Source organism: Pseudophryne corroboree, chromosome 9, assembly GCF_028390025.1.
Source record: "Pseudophryne corroboree isolate aPseCor3 chromosome 9, aPseCor3.hap2, whole genome shotgun sequence".
Lineage (NCBI taxonomy): Eukaryota > Metazoa > Chordata > Amphibia > Anura > Myobatrachidae > Pseudophryne > Pseudophryne corroboree.
The window spans coordinates 288,823,883-288,849,834 of record NC_086452.1 but is presented as its reverse complement, the minus strand read 5'-3'; the positions used below and the strand labels follow the sequence as shown (position 1 = coordinate 288,849,834).

At 49.4% G+C, this 25,952-nt stretch overlaps 1 protein-coding gene across 3 annotated transcripts in view; it reads left to right on the top strand.

The window, feature by feature from the left end:
* Positions 1-25,952, top strand: part of CENPM (centromere protein M) — a 412,428-nt gene that overhangs the window by 45,424 nt on the left and 341,052 nt on the right. For all 3 annotated transcript variants that reach the window (XR_010186836.1, XM_063940338.1, XM_063940339.1), the window contains exon 3: positions 4,551-4,649. Coding sequence is in view for 2 of the 3 variants with exons in the window: in XM_063940338.1 (XP_063796408.1) it covers positions 4,551-4,649 (99 nt within the window). In the remaining variant the exon portion in view is untranslated. The remainder of the gene's footprint in view (positions 1-4,550; positions 4,650-25,952) is intronic.

Genomic DNA, 25,952 nt, shown 5'->3' with positions numbered 1-25,952 from the left:
GCAAATAAAGGATGCATTTCTTTATATGCGTGATGCACAGAGGGATATCTACACACTGGCATCACGGGTAAGTGCTATGTCCATTTCGGCCAGAAGAAGTTTATGGACGCGACAGTGGTCAGGCGATGCGGACTCAAAACGGCATATGGAAGTTTTGCCGTATAAAGGGGAGGAGTTATTTGGAGTCGGTCTATCAGATTTGGTGGCCACGGCTACAGCCGGGAAATCCACCTTTTTACCTCAAGCTACTCCCCAACAGAAAAAGACACCGACTTTTCAACCGCAGCCCTTTCGTTCCTTTAAAAACAAGAGAGCAAAGGGATATTCATATCTGCCACGAGGCAGAGGAAGGGGGAAGAGACACCAACAGGCAGCTCCTTCCCAGGAACAGAAGCCCTCCCCCGCTTCTACAAAAGCCTCAGCATGACGCTGGGGCTTCTCAAGCGGACTCGGGGGCGGTGGGCGGTCGTCTCAAGAATTTCAGCGCGCAGTGGGCTCACTCGCAGGTAGATCCCTGGATCCTGCAGATAATATCTCAGGGGTACAGGTTGGAACTAGAGACAGATCCGCCTCGCCGTTTCCTGAAGTCTGCTTTACCAACGTCCCCCTCCGAAAGGGAGACGGTTTTGGAAGCCATTCACAAGCTGTACTCTCAGCAGGTGATAGTCAAGGTACCTCTTCTACAACAGGGAAAGGGGTATTATTCCACTCTATTTGTGGTACCGAAGCCGGACGGCTCGGTAAGACCTATTCTAAATCTGAAGTCCTTGAACCTGTACATAAAGAAGTTCAAGTTCAAAATGGAGTCACTCAGAGCAGTGATAGCGAACCTGGAAGAAGGGGACTTTATGGTGTCCTTGGACATCAAGGATGCGTACCTCCACGTTCCAATTTACCCCTCACACCAGGGGTACCTCAGGTTCGTTGTACAAAACTGTCACTATCAGTTTCAGACGCTGCCGTTCGGATTGTCCACGGCACCTCGGGTCTTTACAAAGGTAATGGCCGAGATGATGATTCTTCTTCGAAGAAAAGGCGTATTAATTATCCCATACTTGGACGATCTCCTAATAAGGGCAAGGTCCAGAGAACAGCTAGAGATGGGATTAGCACTGTCTCAAGAAGTGCTAAAACAGCACGGCTGGATTCTGAATATTCCAAAATCCCAGTTAATGCCGACAACTCGTCTGCTGTTCCTAGGGATGATTCTGGACACGGTTCAGAAAAAGGTTTTTCTCCCGGAGGAAAAAGCCAAGGAGTTATCCGAGCTTGTCAGGAAACTCCTAAAACCAGGAAAGGTGTCTGTACATCAATGCACAAGAGTCCTGGGAAAAATGGTGGCTTCTTACGAAGCAATTCCATTCGGCAGATTCCATGCACGAATTTTCCAGAGGGATCTGTTGGACAAATGGTCAGGGTCGCATCTTCAGATGCACCAGCGGATAACCCTGTCTCCAAGGACAAGGGTATCTCTTCTGTGGTGGTTGCAGAGTGCTCATCTATTGGAGGGCCGCAGATTCGGCATACAGGATTGGATCCTGGTGACCACGGACGCCAGCCTGAGAGGCTGGGGAGCAGTCACACAAGGAAGAAACTTCCAGGGAGTGTGGACGAGCCTGGAAACGTCTCTTCACATAAACATTCTGGAACTAAGAGCAATCTACAATGCTCTAAGCCAGGCAGAACCTCTGCTTCAAGGAAAACCGGTGTTGATCCAGTCGGACAACATCACGGCAGTCGCCCATGTAAACAGACAGGGCGGCACAAGAAGCAGGAGTGCAATGGCAGAAGCTGCAAGGATTCTTCGCTGGGCAGAGAATCATGTGATAGCACTGTCAGCAGTGTTCATCCCGGGAGTGGACAACTGGGAAGCAGACTTCCTCAGCAGACACGACCTTCACCCGGGAGAGTGGGGACTTCATCCGGAAGTCTTCCACATGCTGGTAACCCGTTGGGAAAGACCAATGGTGGACATGATGGCGTCTCGCCTCAACAAAAAACTGGACAGGTATTGCGCCAGGTCAAGAGATCCGCAGGCAATAGCTGTGGACGCGCTGGTAACGCCTTGGGTGTACCAGTCGGTGTATGTGTTTCCTCCTCTGCCTCTCATACCAAAAGTATTGAGAATTATACGGCAAAGAGGCGTAAGAACGATACTAGTGGTTCCGGATTGGCCAAGAAGGACTTGGTAAGCGGGACTTCAAGAGATGATCACGGAAGATCCGTGGCCTCTACCTCTAAGGAGGGACTTGCTTCAGCAGGGTCCCTGTCTGTTTCAAGACTTACCGCGGCTGCGTTTGACGGCATGGCGGTTGAACGCCGGATCCTAAAGGAAAAAGGCATGCCGGAAGAAGTCATTCCTACTTTGATTAAAGCAAGGAAGGAAGTAACCGTGCAACACTATCACCGCATTTGGCGAAGATATGTTGCGTGGTGCGAGGATCGGAGTGCTCCGACGGAGGAATTTCAACTGGGTCGATTCCTACATTTCCTGCAATCAGGATTGTCTATGGGTCTCAAATTGGGATCTATTAAGGTTCAAATTTCGGCCCTGTCGATTTTCTTTCAAAAAGAATTGGCTTCAGTTCCTGAAGTCCAGACTTTTGTTAAGGGAGTGCTGCATATACAGCCTCCTGTGGTGCCTCCAGTGGCACCGTGGGATCTCAATGTGGTTTTGGAATTTCTAAAATCTCATTGGTTTGAACCACTAAAAAAGGTGGATTTAAAATATCTCACATGGAAAGTGACCATGTTACTAGCCCTGGCTTCGGCCAGGAGAGTGTCAGAACTGGCAGCTTTATCTTACAAAAGCCCATATCTGATTTTCCATTCGGACAGGGCAGAACTGCGGACTCGTCCGCATTTTCTCCCTAAGGTGGTGTCAGCATTTCATCTGAACCAGCCTATTGTAGTGCCTGCGGCTACAAGTGACTTGGAGGACTCCAAGTTACTGGACGTTGTCAGAGCATTAAAAATATATATTGCAAGGACAGCTGGAGTCAGAAAATCTGACTCGTTGTTTATATTGTATGCACCCAACAAGATGGGTGCTCCTGCGTCTAAGCAGACGATTGCTCGTTGGATCTGTAGCACAATCCAACTTGCACATTCTGTGGCAGGCCTGCCACAGCCTAAATCTGTAAAGGCCCACTCCACAAGGAAGGTGGGCTCATCTTGGGCGGCTGCCCGAGGGGTCTCGGCATTACAACTTTGCCGAGCAGCTACGTGGTCAGGGGAGAACACGTTTGTAAAATTTTACAAATTTGATACTCTGGCTAAGGAGGACCTGGAGTTCTCTCATTCGGTGCTGCAGAGTCATCCGCACTCTCCCGCCCGTTTGGGAGCTTTGGTATAATCCCCATGGTCCTTTCAGGAACCCCAGCATCCACTAGGACGATAGAGAAAATAAGAATTTACTTACCGATAATTCTATTTCTCGGAGTCCGTAGTGGATGCTGGGCGCCCATCCCAAGTGCGGATTATCTGCAATAATTGTACATAGTTATTGTTAACTAATTCGGGTTATTGTTTAGGAAGCCATCTTTCAGAGGCTCCTCTGTTATCATACTGTTAACTGGGTTTGATCACAAGTTGTACGGTGTGATTGGTGTGGCTGGTATGAGTCTTACCCGGGATTCAAAATTCCTCCCTTATTGTGTACGCTCGTCCGGGCACAGTACCTAACTGAGGCTTGGAGGAGGGTCATAGGGGGAGGAGCCAGTGCACACCACCTGATCGGAAAGCTTTACTTTTTGTGCCCTGTCTCCTGCGGAGCCGCTATTCCCCATGGTCCTTTCAGGAACCCCAGCATCCACTACGGACTCCGAGAAATAGAATTATCGGTAAGTAAATTCTTATTTTTTTTTATAACTTTGTGCATTAAACAAAGTGTGTCTACATTCACACAATTCATTTATGTTTCATATACACCTTATACACACAGCCTGAAGGTAATTTAATAAAATATTTTAAATAACTTTGTCTATTAAACAAAGTTTGTGTACATTGAGTCATCAAAAAAACAAAGGTTTCACTATCTCACTCTCATTCAAAAATGTCCGTATTTCGGAATATTCCGTATTTCGGAATATTTGGATATGGGATACTCAACCTGTAGTTAAATGTATGTTACTTTACCTTACGGATGCTTTTTGACACATCTTTTGCACTAAGTACAGGCTGGTGTAAAGGGGGGGTACACGGAGAGAGCGGTCACTGATAGATCGCTCAGCACACATCTCTGGGAAAATTAAGAACGTGTGTACTGGCCTTAAGTGTATACTGATGATGACCGGTATCAAACCTAGTGTTACAGATAGGGTGTGGCTCGCTTACAGGGATGCGTACAACTCTGCATGTGTGCACGAAAATCAGGAATATCTGCAGTTAAATTGCGTTCAGCCCTACATAGGGCCCTTCTTGTTATTCGGTCAGAGTAGTAAAAGTGATGTAAATATAGTAATACTTTGGGTTTACACATTATACTAAATGATTTAATATTGTCTAAGGCATGTGTCTAATTTAGTGTGTTAATTTCTTTTGTCTTACAGTCACATGGCTACGTCCCTCCCTATATCACCTGAAAGAGCTCACCTTCGTCCATGTTTTGACATGGTTGTATTTTTTATCAATTTACACAGCAAGCACAGGTTGGTGATCTGAAACCCAAATGTCTAGGCCATATTTACAGGATTACAGCTGGCAGGGTTATATATTTTAGTGAAACATGTATTCAAATATAAAATTAGTCATGGTTGGAAGGGGGTTCATAATCTGCAGTCATTAACAATTCACAGACGTTTTTCTTTATTAGAAATGGCAAACAAGTCTATATCTTGTGTCGTGTAGTGGTGATAGGAGCTATGGTAATGTGCCCAGGAGGAATAGAACATTGCTATTTTTAAATGCTCATTACTGCATTAGGTTGTTATGGCAAAGTTATTACCCACCCAAAAAAAGGATTGGATGCATTTGTTACAATAAATAGTATCTAAAGAGGAATTCTCCCACACTGGCGCTCCCACAGACAAGGGAGTATAATATAGTATATAGAGTCCACATCACCAAGAAAGTTCAAATGTAAGAACTTTTCTCCTTCTTTGGAATTGGTTTAAAGAGATATCATGAATATTAGTGGAAACGTTTTTCCTCGTTTTCCCAATAAATAGTGAAATCTCAGACTCCTATCAATATGCAGACTTGTAATAGCCATAGCTTGTTGGTTCCACACTCAAAGGCAAACAGAAAACAACCAAACTACTATGAATAAAAGGTGATTTGTATTAATACATAGTACTCACATTTGATAGGTTGTTAAAAGCGTATCTCCACATATATGGGTGTATTCAATACCTTCGACAGGTCAGTATTCAATGAGCTGGTTATATCCGACTGTCAGATTTGTCCGCACCCGACAGCCGCTCCTCACCCGTCCACGCCGCTCCATCCTGAACGCCGCTCCGTTTCTGCTCGTCTCCTCACCCATCCACGCTCAATCCCCGCTCGTCTGCTCACATGGTCCTGTCCCCGCTGACCTGTCCCCTGCCTCATCTCCCTGATTCCGACATTGTCAATCCGACTTTAATAAAAGTCGGATTGACATTGTTTGAACCGGGACCATAACCTGTCGGAATACGTGGATCCGCGGCTAATCCGACAATCCACGTGGTTTCCGACAAGTCGGGAATTCCCAACTTGTCTGAAAAAATGGCCCGGCGTTGAATAGGTCAGAACCCCTTCCGACCTAAATCTGTCAGAAGCTGCCTTCTTTTCGACAAGACAGCAGTTTCCGACACTTATTGAATATACCCCATGGTGGATATCCACTTGGGGCCACTCACTGCAGGGTCACCGCCACATGAGATAGAGTCACGGATAAAGCTGACAGGTCCTGAACACCAGTGCTCTTTACCCAATACAGCAGCTGTTTGTCCCACTTATGGTCCTCCCCATGGATACATGGATTCCTGCTTGATGGGTTTCAGACCTTGAGGTCCTTCATCAGGACACTCACCATTGCTGGCAGTAGTGTGAACAAGCTCACTAGGGAGAAACTGATAATCGCTGAATACCACTATGCGCACAGGGTACTCCTAGACCAAGGTTCCCAAACCTTCCACTTCTTGGCACCTTCTGGAAATATAGGTACAGTATTTCTCTCTTCCTCTCTCACCAGCGATTATGACACAACACCCTGCAGTGTCTTATGATGTCAGAGTGCCCAAGTCATTCTAACACAAGTAGTAGAAGGGCCTCTTTTTTTGTTTCTCCTCAACCAGTGATACTCTCGGTCTTCTCATCCACTGTCCGCTGTAAACACAAGACAGTGTAAAAGCAGAGTCAGGGAGATCCAGACTCACTAGCCTGTTCTTTCACAAAGTGCTATCCAGTGCCTAACTCCCAATGCATTCAGGAATCGATCCCCCTGTATAATACCATTGGACAGTTAATCACTAAACAATTGTAAGTGTACTATACATCCAATACATATACTCAGGTGTTCCCTGTTTGAGCCAATGCGCATGTAATTATACTCTGCAATACAAACTGAAGGCTAAAAGGGAATGTGACCTGTACTTTTGGGACAAGGAAGTTTATTTGGTTATTGACCTTACATCTGTTAACTCTAGAGTGAAATAGCAGGGACACGGAAATCCAAATACACTGGCCTGTTCTCCCTGCACTGATTTCTCTATACCCTTTTTTGCATACATGGCTCCCGACAATTGAACACTGTGGAGAGGTTAACAGCAAATAAGGAAGCAATTATAAAGTATTTTTTATACCCAACACATCTCCTCAGAGGTTCCCTGTTCAAGCTATTGCTCACTTAATCACCATCAGGAATACAAACAGCAAGGCAAAAGTAGCGTAACCTGATATTCTTAAGCTGGGTACACACTGACAGATATGTTGTCCTATCGGGTGGTTCGGACCGACATATCGCCTACATCGCTTAGTGTGCATCCTCAATATGCGTGCTCCCGTATGCGATGTTGTCAGGTTTGATGTGCTGCATATCAAACATAGAGATATTGCTAGCGATTTGGTGCCAGTAGTGCAGTTTGTACTGCCAAGCCAATTAACCTATCAGTATTTCTGATGCGGGGTACACTGGGCTCCACAAGGATTCACATCGGGGTGTAGAGTAGGATCTTGATCCGAGGCACCAACAGGCTCAAAGCTTTGACCTTCTTCAAGATGCATAGCGCCGCCTCCTATATCACCCTGCCTCCGTGCACAGGAGCTCAGTTTGTAGTTGGTGCCTGCAGTAGCAGGTCATTTAACATGGGGCTGCCTCAGGCAGCCTATTCTTAGCTTTAAATTTGACAGAAAAGAAGAATCTACAAGGGCTGCAGCAGGCTATGTCTAATAGACATCTCTGCTACAGCTCCATCACCCCCAGCGGCGCTGTATACTCCCGTGTCGTGGTTGCCGGGTCACTGCAGTGGAGGCGCCGGCTTCTTCCCTCTTCACGTGAGCCACACACACGCCGCCGTCTCCCGGATTGCGGGGCCGCTGTCAAGAGGGAGTTAAGGGGCTTCTGTGCCGCACTTTGCACCGCGATCCAGCGCGGCTGTAGGAGGCGGGCCGCACGCCCGCTGGCGTGGACACGGATTACTGGGCTGCTGATCCACTAGCCACCAGGGATATACTTTATGGGCACAGGTCAGGGGGGACGTTGTACCATTTAACCCCCCCCCCCCACCGTTTTCTTTACTGCCCGTACGCCCGATGGGGATGCCAGCAGGGGGAGCATGCCAGACCAGGGCGCCATTTATGCAATGTTCCCGCCCTGGAGCTGCTTCCTTCTCCCTCACTCCCGGTCAGCAGCCATTACAGATAGAGCCTTGCTGTTCCTGAGATTGCTGGGGCAAATCCTCCTCTGTGGAACCGCCTGACTGCCAGTGCTGTGCTTCCTACAGGACACTTGAGTATTCTACCTGTCACTGGGACTGTGTTAGTTAAGAAAGAGTGCATACTTTCAGGGTTGTGTGGTACAAACACCCTGTGATATACATCCAGTGCTTACTGTGTTTGTTATATCTACAGTTTTCACATATAGCCATACTAAGTACAGGTTGAGTATCCCATAATCCAAATATTCCGAAATACGGACTTTTTTGAGTGAGAGTGAAATAGTGAAACCTTTGTTTTTTGATGGCTCAGTGTACACAACCTTTGTTTCTCTGACGTCCTAGTGGATGCTGGGGACTCTGTAAGGACCATGGGGAATAGCGGCTCCGCAGGAGACTGGGCACAACTAAGAAAGATTTAGGACTACCTGGTGTGCACTGGCTCCTCCCTCTATGCCCCTCCTCCAGACCTCAGTTAGAATTTTGTGCCCGGCCGAGCTGGATGCACACTAGGGGCTCTCCTGAGCTCTTAGAAAGAAAGTATATTTAGGTTTTTTATTTTCAGTGAGATCTGCTGGCAACAGACTCACTGCTACGAGGGACTGAGGGGAGAAGAAGCGAACCTACCTGCTTGCAGCTAGCTTGGGCTTCTTAGGCTACTGGACACCATTAGCTCCAGAGGGATCGAACACAGGCCCAGCCTCGGTCGTCCGGTCCCGGAGCCGCGCCGCCGTCCCCCTTGCAGAGCCAGAAGCATGAAGATCTTCACGGAAATCGGCGGCTGAAGACTCCGGTCTTCATTAAGGTAGCGCACAGCACTGCAGCTGTGCGCCATTGCTCCCCATGCACACCACACACTCCGGTCACTGATGGGTGCAGGGCGCTGGGGGGGGGGGGGGGGCGCCCTGGGCTGCAATAAGAGTACCTTATATTGGCAAATAAACACATAATATAGTCAGCAAGACTATATATGTGTAAAATCCCCTGCCAAAAATATCCTGAAAAAAACGTGAGAAGTCCGCCGGGAAGGGGGCGGGGCTATCTCCCTCAGCACACTGGCGCCATTTCCTCTCACAGCTCCGCTGGAAGGACGCTCCCAAGGCTCTCCCCTGCAGTTTCCAGGCTCAATAGGGTAAAAAAGAGAGGGGGGGCACTAAATTTAGGCGCAAACTGTGTATTATAGCAGCTATAGGGGATAAAATCACTGTGTGCAGTGTGTATCCCTGCATTATATAGCGCTCTGGTGTGTGCTGGCATACTCTCTCTCTGTCTCCCCAAAAGACTTTGTGGGGTCCTGTCCTCAGTCAGAGCATTCCCTGTGTGTGTGCGGTGTGTCGGTACGGCTGTGTCGACATGTTTGATGAGGAGGCTTATGTGGAGGCGGAGCAGGTGCCGATAAATGTGATGTCACCCCTTGCGGGGTCGACACCTGAATGGATGGACATGTGGAAGGAATTACGCGACAGTGTCAACTCCTTACATTAAAGGTTTGACGACATAACAGATGTGGGACAGCCGGCTTCTCTGCCCGTGCTTGCCCAGGCGTCTCAAAAGCCATCAGGGGCTCTAAAACGCCCACTACCTCAGATGGCAGACACAGATGTCGACACGGATACTGACTCCAGTGTCGACGACGATGAGACTAGTGTACATTCCAATAGAGCCACTCGTTATATGATTACGGCAATGAAAAATGTGTTGCACATTTCTGATATTACCCCAGGTACATCAAAAAAGGGTATTATGTTTGGGGAGAAAAAACTACCAGTGGTTTTTCCCCCATCTGATGAATTAAATGAAGTGTGTGAAGAAGCGTGGGCTTCCCCCGATAAGAAACTGGTAATTTCTAAAAAGTTACTAATGACGTACCCTTTCCCGCCAGAGGACAGGTCACGTTGGGAGACATCCCCTAGGGTGGATAAAGCACTCATACGTCTGTCAAAAAAGGTGGCACTACCGTCTCCGGACACGGCCGCCCTAAAGGAGCCTGCGGATAGAAAGCAGGAGGCTATCCTGAAGTCTGTATATACACACTCAGGAATTATACTGAGACCGGCTATTGCTTCAGCATGGATGTGCAGTGCTGCAGCTGCGTGGTCAGATTCCCTGTCGGAAAACATTGATACCCTAGACAGGGACACTATATTGCTAACCGTAGAGCATATTAAAGACGCTGTCTTATACATGAGAGATGCACAGAGGAATATTTGCCGGCTGGCATTTAAAATAAACGCAATGTCCATTTCTGCCAGGAGAGGATTGTGGACTCGGCAGTGGACAGGAGATGCAGATTCTAAAAGGCACATGGAAGTTTTGCCTTACAAGGGTGAGGAGTTGTTTGGGGATGGTCTCTCGGACCTCGTTTCCACAGCGACAGCTGAGAAGTCAGCATTTTTACCCCATGTTCCCTCACAGCCAAAGAAAGCACCGTATTATCAGGTACAGTCCTTTCGGCCCCAGAAAGGCAAGCGGGTTAGAGGCGCGTCCTTTCTGCCCAGAGGCAGAGGTAGAGGGAAAAAGCTGCAACATACAGCCAGTTCCCAGGAACAAAAGTCCTCCCCCGCTTCCTCTAAGTCCACCGCATGACGCTGGGGCTCCACAGGCGGAGCCAGGTACGGTGGGGGCCCGTCTCAAGAACTTCAGCGACCAGTGGGCTCGCTCACGGGTGGATCCCTGGATTCTACAAGTAGTATCTCAGGGGTACAAGCTGGAATTTGAGACGTCTCCCCCTCGCAGTTTCCTCAAATCTGCCTTGCCGACAGCTCCCCCGGACAGGGAGGCAGTGCTGGAGGCGATTCACAAGCTGTTTTCTCAGCAGGTGATAATCAAGGTACCCCTCCTTCAACAAGGACGGGGTTACTATTCCACAATGTTTGTGGTACCGAAACCGGACGGTTCGGTGAGACCCATTTTAAATTTAAAATCCTTGAACACTCATATAAGAAGGTTCAAGTTCAAGATGGAATCGCTCAGGGCGGTGATTGCAAGCCTGGACGAGGGGGATTCCATGGTATCACTGGACATCAAGGATGCTTACCTGCATGTCCCCATTTACCTTCCTCACCAGGAGTACCTCAGATTTGTGGTACAGGACTGTCATTACCAATTCCAGACGTTGCCGTTTGGTCTGTCCACGGCACCGAGGGTATTTACCAAGGTAATGGCCGAAATGATGATACTCCTTCGGAAAAAGGGAGTTTGTTATCCCGTACTTGGACGATCTCCTTATAAAGGCGAGGTCCAGGGAACAGTTGTTGATCGGAGTAGCACTAGCTCGGGAAGTGCTACAGCAGCACGGCTGGATCCTGAATATTCCAAAGTCGCAGCTGGTTCCTACAACGCGTCTACTGTTCCTGGGGATGGTTCTGGACACAGAACAGAAAAGTGTTTCTCCCGCAGGAGAAGGCCAAGGAGTTGTCATCTCTAGTCGGAGACCTCCTAAAACCAAGACAGGTGTCGGTGCACCACTGCACGCGAGTCCTGGGAAAGATGGTGGCTTCTTACGAAGCAATTCCATTCGGAAGGTTCCATGCAAGGATCTTTCAGTGGGATCTGTTGGACAAGTGGTCCGGATCGCATCTTCAGATGCATCGGCTCATAACCCTGTCTCCAAGGGCCAGGGTGTCGCTGCTGTGGTGGCTGCAGAGTGCTCATCTTCTAGAGGGCCGCAGATTCGGCATACAGGACTGGATCCTGGTGACCACGGATGCCAGCCTTCGAGGTTGGGGGGCAGTCACACAGGGAAGAAAATTCTAGGGACAATGGTCGAGTCAGGAGACTTCCCTACACATAAATATTCTGGAACTAAGGGCCATTTACAATGCCCTAAGTCAGGCAAGACCCCTCCTTCAACACCAGCCGGTGCTGATCCAGTCAGACAACATCACGGCGGTCGCCCATGTAAACCGACAGGGCGGCACAAGAAGCAGGATGGCGATGGCAGAAGCCACAAGGATTCTCCGATCGGCGGAAAATCATGTGTTAGCACTGTCAGCAGTGTTCATTCCCGGAGTGGACAACTGGGAAGCAGACTTTCTCAGCAGACACGACCTCCACCCGGGAGAGTGGGGACTTCATCCAGAAGTCTTCCAAATGGTTGTACACCGGTGGGAAAAGCCACAGGTGGACATGATGGCGTCCCGCCTCAACAAAAAGCTAAAAAGATATTGCGCCAGGTCAAGGGACCTCAGGCGATAGCTGTGGACGCTCTAGTGACACCGTGGGTGTACCAGTCGGTTTATGTGTTCCCTCCTCTGCCTCTCATACCCAAGGTACTGAGAATAATAAGAAGGAGAGTAGTTAGAACCATACTTGTGGTTCCGGATTGGCCAAGAAGAGCTTGGTACCCAGAACTTCAAGAAATGATCTCAGAGGAGCCATGGCCTCTGCCGCTCAGACAGGACCTGCTGCAGCAGGGGCCCTGTCTGTTCCAAGACTTACCGCGGCTGCGTTTGACGGCATGGCGGTTGAACACCGGATCCTAAAAGAAAAGGGCATTCCGGAGGAAGTCATCCCTACGTTGATTAAAGCTAGGAAGGAGGTGACCGCAAACCATTATCACCGCATATGGCGAAAATATGTTGCGTGGTGTGAGGCCAGAAGGGCCCCAATGGAGGAATTTCAGCTGGGTCGATTTCTGCACTTCCTACAGTCAGGGGTGACTATGGGCCTCAAATTAGGTTCCATTAAGGTCCAGGTTTCGGCTCTGTCGATTTTCTTCCAAAAAGAACTGGCTGCACTGCCTGAAGTTCAGACGTTTGTTAAAGGAGTGCTGCATATTCAGCCCCCTTTTGTGCCTCCAGTGGCACCTTGGGATCTCAACGTGGTGTTGAATTTCCTTAAGTCACATTGGTTTGAGCCACTTAAAACCGTGGAATTAAAATATCTCACGTGGAAAGTGGTCATGCTGTTGGCCTTGGCTTCGGCCAGGCGTGTGTCAGAATTGGCGGCTTTGTCATGTAAAAGCCCATATCTGATTTTCCATATGGACAGGGCAGAATTGAGGACTCGTCCCCAATTTCTTCCTAAGGTGGTATCAGCTTTTCATTTGAACCAACCTATTGTGGTGCCTGCGGCTGCTAAGGACTTGGAGGACTCCAAGTTGCTGGACGTAGTCAGGGCCCTAAAAATCTATGTTTCCAGGACGGCTGGAGTCAGGAAAACTGACTCTCTATTTATCCTGTATGCGCCCAACAAGTTGGGTGCTTCTGCTTCAAAGCAGTCGATTGCTCGCTGGATCTGTAGTACGATTCAACTTGCACATTCTGCGGCTGGGCTGCCGCATCCTAAATCTGTAAAAGCCCATTCCACGAGGAAAGTGGGCTCTTCTTGGGCGGCTGCCCGAGGGGTCTCGGCTTTACAACTTTGCCAAGCAGCTACTTGGTCGGGTTCAAACACATTTGCTAAATTCTACAAGTTTGATACCCTGGCTGAGGAGGACCTTGAGTTTGCTCATTCGGTGCTGCAGAGTCATCCGCACTCTCCCGCCCGTTTGGGAGCTTTGGTATAATCCCCATGGTCCTTACGGAGTCCCCAGCATCCACTAAGACGTCAGAGAAAATAAGAATTTACTCACCGGTAATTCTATTTCTCGTAGTCCGTAGTGGATGCTGGGCGCCCATCCCAAGTGCGGATTGTCTGCAATACTTGTATATAGTTATTGCCTAACTAATGGGTTGTTGTTATGAGCCATCTGTTCGTGAGGCTCAGTTGTTGTTCATACTGTTAACTGGATATAGTATCTCGAGTTGTACGGTGTGATTGGTGTGGCTGGTATGAGTCTTACCCGGGATTCCAAATCCCTTCCTTATTGTGTCAGCTCTTCCGGGCACAGTTTCCTAACTGAGGTCTGGAGGAGGGGCATAGAGGGAGGTGCCAGTGCACACTAGGTAGTCCTAAATCTTTCTTAGTTGTGCCCAGTCTCCTGCGGAGCCGCTATTCCCCATGGTCCTTACGGAGTCCCCAGCATCCACTACGGACTACGAGAAATAGAATTACCTGTGAGTAAATTCTTATTTTCTCTGACGTCCTAGTGGATGCTGGGAACTCCGTAAGGACCATGGGGAATAGACGGGCTCCGCAGGAGACTGGGCACTCTAAAAGAAAGATTAGGTACTATCTGGTGTGCTCTGGCTCCTCCCTCTATGCCCCTCCTCCAGACCTCAGTTAGAATCTGTGCCCGGCCAGAGCTGGGTGCTCCTAGTGAGCTCTTCTGAGCTTGCTAGAAAGAAAGTATTTGTTAGGTTTTTTGTTTTCAGTGAGATCTGCTGGCAACAGACTCACTGCTACGAGGGACTGAGGGGAGAGAAGAAAACCTACCTGCGTGCAGCTAGCTTGTGCTTCTTAGGCTACTGGACACCATTAGCTCCAGAGGGTTCGAACACAGGGCCTGACCTCGATCGTCCGTTCCCGGAGCCGCGCCACCGTCCCCCTTGCAGAGCCAGAAGACAGAAAGAAGGAGATGAAATCGGCGGCAGAAGACTCCGGTCTTCATTAAGGTAGCGCACAGCACTGCAGCTGTGCGCCATTGCTCCCACTGCACACCACACACTCCGGTCACTGTAGGGTGCAGGGCGCTGGGGGAGGGGGGGCGCCCTGGGCAGCAATAAAATACCTTTTGACATAAAAATACACATAATACAGTCTGTGACTGTATATGTGTAAAACCCCCGCCATTTTTCAGTCAGAAACTGTAGGGAGAAGCCCGCCGCTGAGGGGGCGGGGCCTTCTTCCTCAGCACACCAGCGCCATTTTTCCTTCACAGTTCCGCTGGAAGCAGCTCCCCAGGCTCTCCCCTGCAGTATTCCTGATACAAGAAGGGTAAAAAAGAGAGGGGGGGCACATAAATTTAGGCGCAAATAATATATATTAAGCAGCTATTGGGAAAAATCACTCATTATAGTGTAAATCCCTGTGTTATATAGCGCTGTGGTGTGTGCTGGCATACTCTCTGTCTCCCCAAAGGACTTTGTGGGGTCCTGTCCTCAGTCAGAGCATTCCCTGTGTGTGTGCGGTGTGTCGGTACGGCTGTGTCGACATGTTTGATGAGGAGGGTTACGTGGAGGCAGAGCAAGGGCAGATAAGTGTGGTGTCGCCCCCGACGGGGCCGACACCGGATTGGGTGGATATGTGGAAGGTCTTAACCGACAGTGTCAACTCCTTACATAAAAGGTTCGATGACGCAGCAGCCTTGGGACAGCCGGGATCTCAGCCCGCGCCTGCCCAGGCGTCTCAGAGGCCATCAGGGGCTCATAAACGCCCGCTAGCTCAGATGATAGACACAGATGTCGACACGGAGTCTGACTCCAGTGTAGATGAGGATGAGACAAATGCACAGTCTACAAAAGCCATCCGATGCATGATTACTGCAATGAAAAATGTATTGCACATTTCTGATATTAACCCGGTTACTACCAAGAAGGGTATTATGTTTGGGGAGAAAAAGCAGCCAGTGACTTTTCCCCCATCTGATGAATTAAATAAATTGTGTGAGGAAGCGTGGAGTTCCCCCGATAAGAAACTAGTGATTTCTAAGAGGTTACTGATGGCGTACCCTTTCCCGCCAACGGACAGGTTACGTTGGGAAACATCCCCTAGGGTGGACAAGGCGCTCACACGCTTATCAAAAAAGGTGGCACTGCCGTCTCAGGATACGGTCGCCTTAAAGGAGCCTGCGGATAGAAAGCAGGAAGCTATCCTGAAGTCTGTGTATACACACTCGGGTACTATACTGAGACCTGCTATTGCTTCAGCATGGATGTGTAGTGCTGCAGCCGCATGGTCTGATACCCTGTCAGACAACATTGATTCCCTCGACAGGGATACTATTTTGCTAACCATAGAACATATAAAAGACGTCGTCTTATATATGCGGGATGCACAGAGGGACATTTGCCTGCTGGCATCTAGAATTAATGCAATGTCCATTTCTGCCAGGAGAGTATTATGGACTCGGCAGTGGACAGGTGATGCTGATTCTAAAAGACACATGGAGGTTTTGCCTTATAAGGGTGAGGAATTGTTTGGGGACGGTCTCTCGGACCTCGTATCCACGGCAACAGCCGGGAAGTCAACTTTTTTACCTCAGGTTCCCTCACAGCCTAAGAAAGCACCGTATTATCATGTACAGTCCTTTCGGCCTCAGAAAGGCAAGCGGATCAGAGGCGCATCCTTTCTGCCCAGAGGCAGGGGTAGAGGAAAGAAGCTGCACCAGGCAGCCAGTTCCCAGGAACAAAAATCCTCCCCCGCTTCCTCTAAGTCCACCGCATGACGCTGGGGCTCCACAGGCGGAGCCGGGTGCGGTGGGGGCGCGTCTCAGAAACTTCAGCAACCAATTGGTTCGCTCACAAGTGGATCTCTGGGCTGTACAAATTATATCTCAGGGATACAAGCTGGAGTTCGAGGCGACTCCCCCTCGCCGTTACCTCAAATCAGCCTTGCCAGCTGCTCCCAGGGAAAGGGAGGTAGTACTGGCGGCAATTCACAAGCTGTACCTCCAGCAGGTGATAATCAAGGTTCCCCTCCTTCAGCAGGGACGGGGTTACTATTCCACAATGTTTGTGGTACCGAAACCAGACGGTTCGGTGAGACCCATTCTGAATTTAAAATCCTTGAACACTTATATAAGGAAGTTCAAGTTCAAAATGGAATCGCTCAGGGCGGTTATTGCAAGCCTGGAAGAGGGGGATTTTATGGCGTCGCTGGACATCAAGGATGCTTACTTGCATGTCCCCGTTGACCCACCTCACCAGGAGTACCTCAGGTTTGTGGTACAGGATTGTCATTACCAATTCTTGGTCTTTCCACGGCACCGAGAGTATTTACCAAGGTAATGGCCGAAATGATGATACTCCTTCGGAAGAAGGGAGTTTATAATTATCCCGTACTTGGACGATCTCCTTATAAAGGCGAGGTCCAGAGAGCAGTTGTTAGTCAGCGTAGCACTTTCTCTGGAAGTGTTGCAACAGCACGGCTGGATTCTGAATATCCCAAAGTCGCAGCTGATTCCTGCGACGCGTCTGCTCTTCCTGGGCTTGATTCTGGACACAGAACAGAAGAAGGTGTTTCTCCCGGTGGAGAAGGCCCAGGAATTGTCATATCTGGTCCGGGACCTCCTGAAACCAAAACAGGTGTCGGTGCATCACTGCACGCGAGTCCTGGGAAAGATGGTGGCTTCTTAAGAAGCAATTCCCTTCGGCAGGTTCCATGCAAGGTTCTTTCAGTGGGATCTGTTAGACAAATGGTCCGGATCGCATCTTCAGATGCATCGGTTGATCACCCTGTCCCCAAGGGCCAGGGTGTCTCTGCTGTGGTGGCTGCAGAGTGCTCATCTTCTCGAGGGCCGCAGATTCGGCATACAGGACTGGGTCCTGGTGACCACGGACGCAAGCCTCCGAGGATGGGGGGCAGTCACTCAGGGAAGGAACTTCCAAGGACAGTGGTCAAGTCAGGAGACTTCACTACACATAAATATACTGGAACTAAGGGCCATTTACAACGCCTTGAGCCAAGCAGAGCCCCTGCTTCAAAACCAACCAGTGCTGATTCAATCAGACAACATCACGGCGGTTGCCCATGTAAACCGCCAGGGCGGCACAAGAAGCAGGATGGCGATGGCAGAAGCCACAAGGATTCTCCGATGGGCGGAAAATCACGTGCTAGCACTGTCAGCAGTATTCATTCCGGGAGTGGACAACTGGGAAGCAGACTTCCTCAGCAGGCACGACCTCCACCCGGGAGAGTGGGGACTTCATCCAGAAGTCTTCAAGCAGATTGTAAACCGTTGGGAACGGCCACAGGTGGACATGATGGCGTCCCGCCTCAACAAAAAGCTAAAAAAATATTGCGCCAGGTCAAGAGACCCTCAGGCGATAGCTGTGGACGCACTAGTGACACCATGGGTGTACCAGTCGGTTTATGTGTTCCCTCCTCTTCCTCTCATACCCAAGGTACTGAGGATAGTAAGAAAGAGAGGAGTAAGAACTATACTCATCGTTCCGGATTGGCCAAGAAGAACTTGGTACCCAGAACTACAAGAAATGATCTCAGAGGACCCATGGCCTCTGCCTCTCAGACAGGACCTGTTACAGCAGGGGCCCTGTCTGTTCCAAGACTTACCGCGGCTGCGTTTGACGGCATGGCGGTTGAACGCCGGATTCTAACGGAAAAGGGCATTCCAGATGAAGTGATTCCTACGCTGATAAAGGCTAGGAAAGACGTGACAGCACAACATTATCACCGTATATGGCGAAAATATGTTGCTTTGTGTGAGGCCAGGAAGGCCCCTACAGAGGAATTCCAGCTGGGTCGATTCCTGCACTTCCTACAGTCAGGAGTGACTATGGGCCTAAAATTAGGATCCATAAAGGTCCAGATTTCGACCCTATCTATTTTCTTTCAAAAAGAACTGGCTTCACTGCCTGAAGTTCAGACGTTTGTTAAGGGAGTGCTGCATATTCAGCCCCCTTTTGTGCCTCCAGTGGCACCTTGGGATCTTAACGTTGTGTTGGATTTCCTGAAATCCCACTGGTTTGAGCCACTTAAGACCGTGGAGCTAAAATATCTCACATGGAAAGTGGTCATGCTATTGGCCTTAGCTTCGGCTAGGCGTGTGTCAGAATTGGCGGCTTTGTCGTGTAAAAGCCCTTATCTGATCTTCCATATGGACAGGGCAGAATTGAGGACTCGTCCCCAATTTCTCCCTAAGGTGGTATCAGCGTTTCATTTGAACCAACCTATTGTGGTGCCTGCGGCTACTCGGGACTTGGAGGACTCCAAGTTACTAGATGTAGCCAGGGCTTTGAAAATCTATGTAGCCAGGACGGCTGGAGTCAGGAAAACTGACTCGCTGTTTATCCTGCATGCGCCCAACAAGCTGGGTGCTCCTGCTTCAAAGCAAACTATTGCTCGCTGGATCTGTAACACGATTCAGCAAGCTCATTCTGCGGCAGGATTGCCGCATCCTAAATCGGTAAAAGCCCATTCCACAAGGAAGGTGGGCTCTTCTTGGGCGGCTGCCCGAGGGGTCTCGGCTTTACAGCTTTGCCGAGCTGCTACTTGGTCGGGTTCAAACACATTTGCTAAGTTCTACAAGTTTGATACCCTGGCTGAGGAGGACCTTGTGTTTGCTCATTCGGTGCTGCAGAGTCATCCGCACTCTCCCGCCCGTTTGGGAGCTTTGGTATAATCCCCATGGTCTTTACGGAGTTCCCAGCATCCACTAGGACGTCAGAGAAAATAAGAATTTACTCACCGGTAATTCTATTTCTCGTAGTCCGTAGTGGATGCTGGGCGCCCGTCCCAAGTGCGGACTTTCTGCAATACGTGTATATAGTTATTGCTTAATAAAGGGTTATTGTTATGAGCCATCCGTTGAGTGATGCTCAGTTGTTGTTCATACTGTTAACTGGGTAAGGTTATCACGAGTTGTACGGTGTGATTGGTGTGGCTGGTATGAGTCTTACCCTGAATTCCAAAATCCTTTCCTTGTAATGTCAGCTCTTCCGGGCACAGTTTCCCTAACTGAGGTCTGGAGGAGGGGCATAGAGGGAGGAGCCAGTGCACACCAGATAGTACTTAATCTTTCTTTAGAGTGCCCAGTCTCCTGCGGAGCCTGTCTATTCCCCATGGTCCTTACGGAGTCCCCAGCATCCACTACGGACTACGAGAAATAGAATTACCGGTGAGTAAATTCTTATTTTCTCTCTGACTGTTCTTCAACACAGGGAAGGGCTGTTATTCCCAACGACGCAGATGTCGGCGGTGGTATCTGGGTAGATATTGAACGGTTGAGGTTATGTGTTTTCCTGTGGAAAGAGGTCTGAGGATCCTGAGTCGGATCAGATTTGCAGTGCCACTCCATCAATATGTTCCGTTGATGAAGAAGTTGGGTGCGGCCTAAGAGGCCTTTTCGGTGAGCAGGTCGAAGGCCAGAGTGGTTTTCACGGGACCTGTTGGGAATGTGGTCTGGGTCTGACCGGCACATGCACCGGAATATATTTCTAATGGCCAGGATATCACTTCTGTGGTGTCTGCTCAGTTCTTACCTCCTAGAGGGACGAAGGTTCAGGATCCAGGATTAGATCCTGGTGTCCATGTATGCAGATCTCCGAGGCTGGGGAGCAGTCCTTGCATGGGAAGTATTTCCAGAAGAAAAGGTCAGGCTGCGATGCTTGTCTACAATAAGCTTTCTTGAATTAAGAGCTATTTTCAACGAACATATTCTTCTTGATCTGCTCGTGTTAATTCTGTCGGACGTCTTGACAGCAGTGGCGTAAGTAAGTCGCTAGGACGGAACAAGGAGCAAAGCGGCACTGGCAGAAGCTGAAATAGTTTTCTGCTGGGTGGAAAGAATGGTAAACGTTATATTGGCAGTCTTTGTTCCGGACGTAAGCGTTGGAGAAATAGATTTCCTCTGCAGACGCGCTCTCCATCCGGGAGAAATACTGTCGTCATCGAGAAGTTTTACAGACGTGACAAGTCTTTGAGGAGTGCCTCAATTGGGCATGTTGGCGTCTCGCTTCAACGAGAGACCTCAGGAATATGGTTACAGGTCAAGGGACACTCAAGCTATAGCAGTGGACGCCCTCGGGACACCTTGGGTGTTTTCAGTCGGTCTATGTGTCTCCTCCGCTTTCACTCTGCTGAAGGTGGTAAACGTAAGTGGAACAGAGGTTCCGGCGATCCTCATCGTTCCGGTCTAGCCAAGGAGGGCTTGGCATCCAGTTCTTCAAGATTTATTCATAGAAGATCCCTGGCCTCTTCCTCTATGGGAGGAACTGTTACAACAAGATTGGGGCGTGTATCAGGACTTACCGCGGCTGCGTTTGACGGCGTGGCGGTTGAACGCCATATCCTAGTCCGAATGGGTATTCCCAGTGAGGTCATTTCCACACTTCTACAGGCTAGAAAAGAAGTATCGTTGAAGCCTTACCACCGTATTTGGCGTAAATAGGTGTCTTGGTGTGAATCTAAGAAGGTTCCTACGGAAGACTTTCAGCTGAGTCGGTCTTCTCCATTCTTTGCAAGCAGGTGTGGATGCAGGCCTAAAGTTAGGCTCCGTTTCAGGGCAGTTTTGGCCTTATAAAATTTCTTTAAAAAAAATAGAATTGGCCACCCTTCTGGAAGTTCAGACTTTAGTGAAAGGAGTACTGCACATCCAACCTCCATTTGTGCCCCCATTGGAACAGTGGGATCTTGACGTGGTGTTGCGTTTCTTGTGTCTCACAGATTGGAACCTTTATTAAAGGTTGTGTTAAAATTTCTCTCTGGGAGAGTGGTCATGCTTTTGCCTTTGGGACGACCGCAAGGCGGTGTCGGAAGTAGCGGCTTTGTCTCACAAGAGCCCTGTTTGATCTTCCAAGTGGATAGAATTGAGAACTCGGATAGTAGTTCTGCAGATAAGGGTTTTAGGTGTTTATCAAAAACCTGCCTATTTTGATGCCTGTGGTAACTTCAGCATTGGTTGATTCAAAGTCGTTTGATGTAGTCAGGGCTTTGAAGATTTATGTCGCCAATTGGGCTCAGTTTGGGGTAACAGAGGCTCTGTTTGTTCGGTATGCTCCCAGCGTGCTTGGGGCGTCTGCGTCTCTGCAGTCTGTTGCACGCTGGATCTGTGATACGATTCGGCGTGCTATGTCTACGGCTGGATTGCCGTGACCGAAGTCGGGGGAGACCCTTTCTACTAGGTAGATGGGCTCTTTTTGGGCGGATGCCCGAGGTGTCTCGGCGGGTTAACTTTGCCGAGCGGCTACTTGGTCGGGTTTCAAACACCTTTGCTATGATCTACAAGTTTGATACCCTGGCTGATGGGGACCTCATGTTTGCTCGATCGGTGCTGCAGAGTCGTCCGCACTCTCCCGCCCGTTCTGGAGCTTTGGTATAGACCCCATGGTCCTTTTGGAGTCCCCAGCATCCTCTAGGACGTAAGAGAAAATAGGATTTTAGTACCTACCGGTAAATCCTTTTCTCCTAGTCCGTAGAGGATGCTGGGCGCCCGTCCCAGTGCGTACTATGTCTGCAGTTATTGATTTTGGTTGCACTTTGTGGTATTTCTTCTCTGTCAGGCTATTGCTGACATTGTTCATGCCATGGCATGTGGTTTCTTATTATTGGTTGGGTTGACACACAGGTTGTGTCACATATTCTCTCAGCATATGGCTGTATGTTTTTCATACCGTGGGCTGGTATACTGTTGAAGGCCATGTCTTGCGGTATGTTCGTGGTGTGAGCTGGTATAACACTCACTGTGTTTAAATGATAAATTATAAATTCTCGAAATGTCAGTCTCTCCTGGGCACAGTTTTCTAACTGAGGTCTGGAGGTGGGGCATAGAGGGAGGAGCCAGTACACACCCAGTTTAAGTCTTTATAGTGTGCCCAGGCTCCTGCGGATACGTCTGTACCCCATGGTCCTTTTGGAGTCCCCAGCATCCTCTACGGACTAGGAGAAAAGGATTTACCGGTAGGTACTAAAATCCTATTATTGGGGTTAGCCCTTATCCTTGCTGCGAGCGGCTCTATGTTAGGGCGAATATGAGGGGGGACAAGGGGCAACCCTGTCGCATCCTATTGGGAATGAAGGCGAGGCGACCCCATTGGCCAACACAGACGCCCTATGGTTTCCATACAAAGCAGCTACCCCGGCATTTTCTGATTATGAATCATGTGAATAAGGTCTATTGTCTGCCGCGTATTATCAGATGCTTGACGACCAGGAATAAAGCCGACCTTAACAGGGTGGACGAAGGTGGAAAGCAAAGGTCCCAAACGGTTCGCCAAGACCTTTGTGTATACTTTGAGACACACATGCTGCTGTTTATGTGATACCATCAGTTCCCTATCCCAGGTGTCTGTGCCGCCAGGTTGGGGGTCAAAGTGCAAGCCTCCTTGTCAGCCGCAGTGTGATAGAGCGGGGGGTGGGGGGGACAGTGCAAGCCACAGCTACTGGTTGGGAGGGAAGACTGTGCAAGCCACAGCTGCCATGTGTGAGTCAGTAGCCACAGCCACTGAGTATGAAATGGGGGGGGGGGGTGCTTGTGGGGGAGACACAGTGCAAGCCACAGCCGCTGGATGGAATGGAGAGGGGTACTGCGGGCCGCCCTATCACTGCTGGGCTCAATAATCTGGTCTCCGGAAGAGAAGAAAAAAATTCAGTGTTTGAAGTGCGGTATGACATACATCGACACACCTTGAGCTTTGATCCCAAGTAATTTGGTTGCAATGTATTATACCAAAGACAATTTGACAAATGCTCATTGTCAGTTACCTGCTGCTGATAAAAAATAGTTTCCATATCACCACACTAAAAATTTGGTCAATTCAAACCAATCTTCACTGTAAAGAATTTTGGTTAGTATGATTTGATAAACTCATTTGAATAAAATTTTTCTCTTACGTCCTAGAGGATGCTGGGGTCCACATTAGTACCATGGGGTATAGACGGGTCCACCAGGAGCCATTGGCACTTTAAGAGTTTGAGTGTGGGGGCTGGCTTCTCCCTCTATGCCCCTCCTACCAGACTCAGTTTAGAAAATGTGCCCGGAGGAGCCGGTCACAGCTAGGGGAGCTCTACAGAGCTTCTTTAGTTAAAGTTTATTTCTCTGACGTCCTAGTGGATGCTGGGTACTCCGTAAGGACCATGGGGAATAGACGGGCTCCGCAGGAGACTGGGCACTCTAAAAGAAAGATTAGGTACTATCTGGTGTGCACTGGCTACTCCCTCTATGCCCCTCCTCCAGACCTCAGTTAGAATCTGTGCCCGGCTCAAGCTGGTTGCACACTAGGGGCTCTGCTGAGCTTCTAGTAAAGAAAGTATTTGTTAGGTTTTTTATTTTCAGTGAGATCTGCTGGCAACAGACTCACTGCTACGAGGGACTTAGGGGAGAGAAGCGAACCTACCTGCTTGCAGCTAGCTTGGGCTTCTAGACTACTGGACACCATTAGCTCCAGAGGGATCGAACACAGGCCCAGCCTCGGTCGTCCGGTCCCGGAGCCGCGCCGCCGTCCCCCTTGCAGAGCCAGAAGCAAGAAGAACATCCTGGAAATCGGCGGCTGAAGACTCCGGTCTTCATTAAGGTAGCGCACAGCACTGCAGCTGTGCGCCATTGCTCCCTATGCACACCACATACTTCGGTCACTGATGGGTGCAGGGCGCTGGGGGGGGGCAGGCGCCCTGGGCTGCAATTAGAGTACCTTACATTGGCAAACAGCACATAATATAGTCTAAAAAACTATATATGTGCAAAAATCCCCCGCCATAATATAAATATAAGAGCGGGAGAAGTCCGCCGAGAAGGGGGCGGGGCTATCTCCCTCAGCACACTGGCGCCATTTCCTCTTCACAGCTCCGCTGGAAGACAGCTCCCCGGGCTCTCCCCTGCAGTTTCCAGGCTCAAAGGGTAAAAAAGAGAGGGGGGGCACTAAATTTAGGCGCAAACTGTATATGTAAAGCAGCTATAGGGAAAAATCACTTTGTGTTAGTGTAAATCCCTGATTATATAGCGCTGTGGTGTGTGCTGGCATACTCTCTCTCCCCAAAGGACTTTGTGGGGTCCTGTCCTCAGTCAGAGCATTCCCTGTGTGTGTGCGGTGTGTCGGTACGGCTGTGTCGACATGTTTGATGAGGAGGCTTATGTGGAGGCGGAGCAGGTGCCGATAAGTGTGATGTCACCCCCTGCGGGGTCGACACCTGAGTGGATGGATATGTGGAAGGTATTAACCGACAGTGTCAACTCCTTACATAAAAGGTTCGATGACGCAGCTTTGGGACAGCCGGCTTCTCAGCCCGCGCCTGCCCAGGCATCTCAGAGGCTGTCAGGGGCTCAAAAACGCCCGCTACCTCAGATGGCTGACACCGATGTCGACACGGAGTCTGACTCCAGTGTCGACGAGGATGAGTCAAATATACAATCCACTAGGTCCATCCGATGTATGATTACGGCAATGAAAAATGTGTTGCACATTTCTGACACTAACCCGGTTACCACAAAAAAGGGTATTATGTTTGGGGAGAAAAAGCAGCCAGTGACTTTCCCCCCATCTGATGAGTTAAACGAATTGTGTAAAGAAGCGTGGGGTTCCCCAGATAAGAAACTAGTCATTTCTAAGCGGTTACTAATGGCGTACCCTTTCCCGCCAACGGATAGGTTACGCTAGGAGATATCCCCTAAGGTGGACAAAGCGCTCACACGCTTATCAAAAAAGGTGGCACTGCTGTCTCAGGATACGGCCGCCTTAAAGGAGCCTGCAGATAGAAAGCAGGAGGCTATCCTGAAGTCTGTGTATACACACTCAGGTACTATACTGAGACCTGCTATTGCTTCAGCATGGATGTGTAGTGCTGCAGCAGCATGGTCTGATTCCCTGTCAGATAACATTGATTCCCTTGACAGGGACACTATTTTGCTAACTATAGAGCATATTAAAGACGTAGTCTTATATATGAGAGATGCACAGAGGGACATTTGCCGGCTGGCATCTAGAATTAATGCAATGTCCATTTCTGCCAGGAGAGTATTATGGACTCGGCAGTGGACAGGTGATGCTGATTCTAAAAGGCACATGGAAGTTTTGCCTTATAAGGGTGAGGAATTGTTTGGGGACGGTCTCTCGGACCTTGTGTCCACAACCTCAGGTCCCCTCACAGCCTAAGAAAGCACCGTATTATCAAGTACAGTCCTTTCAGCCTCAGAAAGGCAAGCGGGTCAGAGGCGCGTCCTTTCTGCCCAGAGGCAGGGGTAGAGGGAAAAAGCTGCACCAGACAGCCAGTTCCCAGGAACAAATATCCTCCCCTGCTTCCACTTAGTCCACCGCATGATGCTGGGGCTCCACAGGTGGAGCCAGGTGCGGTGGGGGCCCGTCTCCGGAACTTCAGCGACCAGTGGGTTCGTTCACAGGTGGATCTCTGGGTTCTACAGGTATCTAAGGGATACAAGCTGGAGTTCGAGACGTCTCCCCCTCGCCGTTACCTCAAATCAGCCTTGCCTGCTACTCCCAAGGAAAGGGAGGTAGTACTGGCGGCAATTCACAAGCTGTACCTCCAGCAGGTGATAATCAAAGTTCCTCTCCTTCAATAGGGACGAGGTTACTATTCCACAAT